Source organism: Volvox carteri (assembly GCF_000143455.1).
Source record: "Volvox carteri f. nagariensis unplaced genomic scaffold VOLCAscaffold_122, whole genome shotgun sequence".
In the NCBI taxonomy this organism is placed as follows: domain Eukaryota; kingdom Viridiplantae; phylum Chlorophyta; class Chlorophyceae; order Chlamydomonadales; family Volvocaceae; genus Volvox; species Volvox carteri.
This window is the reverse complement of record NW_003307665.1, coordinates 135,457-136,901: the sequence shown is the minus strand read 5'-3', so window position 1 is coordinate 136,901 and position 1,445 is coordinate 135,457. Positions and strand designations below refer to the sequence as shown.

Here is a 1,445-nt window from a genome sequence, read left to right as displayed (position 1 = left end):
TGGTGCAGCAAGACATGTAAGGAGATGGCCTCGTCACAATCCAGCAGTCATATATCGACAATCTCAAGCTATGACAACTTGTTACATGTGTCTGTAATAAAAAAAGGACTTTGCGATGGTGTGGGGAGCTCTTTGAGTGGTGGGATTGTGGAAATCCAGTTTGTTTCGCCCGTAACAAGTTTGTTACGGGCGAAACAACGTCCCTTCTGAAACGTTTGGATATGCCTTTGCAACACATTTCCTCAATTTCATGAACTGCAAGTATTTTAATCCAACATCACCCCAATCTCAGTGTAAACTAGTCTCCAAATGTGCCTGCACAAGACTGTCACCCCTGTCACCCGGCATTCACATTGCCTTAACCTCCTCAAGCTTGTCGGGGTGTGACACGTGGGCATGAACCTTGTGACAATGGGCATTGTCACAAAGAAACTGGTTGCAATCAGAAATGCATTTTTGCTCATGCCAGGTTACCGACATCGGTTACCGATTACTGGGGACGGTTAACGGATAACGGTTCGCCCGGTAATCCTACCGACCGGTTACCCATCTCGTTAACTGGACCCGTTAGGTCGGAACCGGGCCGGAACCGGCCTGGAGTATGCCATTGGGAGGTTATCATCATCAAGGTGGTCGGGGCCAGCAGGGCCTTCGCAGGCGGTTTAATCAGCCTAATCATCCACATTTGGTCGATCCGTTCGACCAGGAGCCGGAACCTGTCGACATAGGCCTGTTGGCGAGAGGCGTGCGTTTCGACTTAGAGCCTCGCCCAGCAATTTTCCGCATACGCTACCTAGTAGTAGTGCAGCTGGACCCCGAGCTCGAACAGCTACCGCGGCCTACGAGCTTTGTCACAGCCAGCTCCCAGGGAGCGAATATTCGACTGCCGTTATTTGAATACGCGGACCTGTGCGCGTCTCCACGCAACGACATGATGGAATAATCACTGTAACCTCATCGAGTTGATTTTCTGTCTTTTTGCTGACGCGGTTTCCACAGAGCAGTCGTTCAATCATTACGCTGCACCACGTACTCATCACTTTCCAGGATTACTATTATTACGGTGCTACAGTCATGTGACGCGACAAGATAACCACCGACAGTTAGGATTCGGCGCCCAACATGTAGCTGCCACTGGCCTGGCAGGCAGGGCCATTACGCTGAACGTTTAAAATAAATGCACTGCTGGAGGTTGCCGTTCAGATAAAGATGGCTCTGCCGTCGATTACTCACTTGATTAGGTTCCCACATATGGGGGATATGGCGCTCTCCGTATCCCGCATTCTTTCTCATGAATAGAGTCTCATCGCTCGGGAAACAAATTGGGAAATGGATCCGGAGCCAAGCCTGGCACATTGACATGGAGGTAGCTAGCAAGGACCGGGGCAGGCCGGGACAAGGTAATGAGACAACTAGGTAATCAAACAACTAGGTAATGAGACAAC

General features: G+C 50.3%; 1 protein-coding gene across 1 annotated transcript in view; it reads right to left on the bottom strand.

Moving 5' to 3' along the window:
• Positions 1-68: 68 nt before the first annotated feature.
• VOLCADRAFT_108482 (uncharacterized protein) overlaps positions 69-1,445 on the bottom strand; it is a gene marked incomplete at its 5' end in the record, with an annotated part of 2,403 nt that continues 1,026 nt past the window's right edge. The window contains 2 exons of the mRNA XM_002959071.1: positions 69-730; positions 1,234-1,347. Of these exons, the coding sequence (XP_002959117.1) occupies positions 491-730; positions 1,234-1,347 (354 nt within the window). The 3' untranslated portion in view covers positions 69-490. The remainder of the gene's footprint in view (positions 731-1,233; positions 1,348-1,445) is intronic.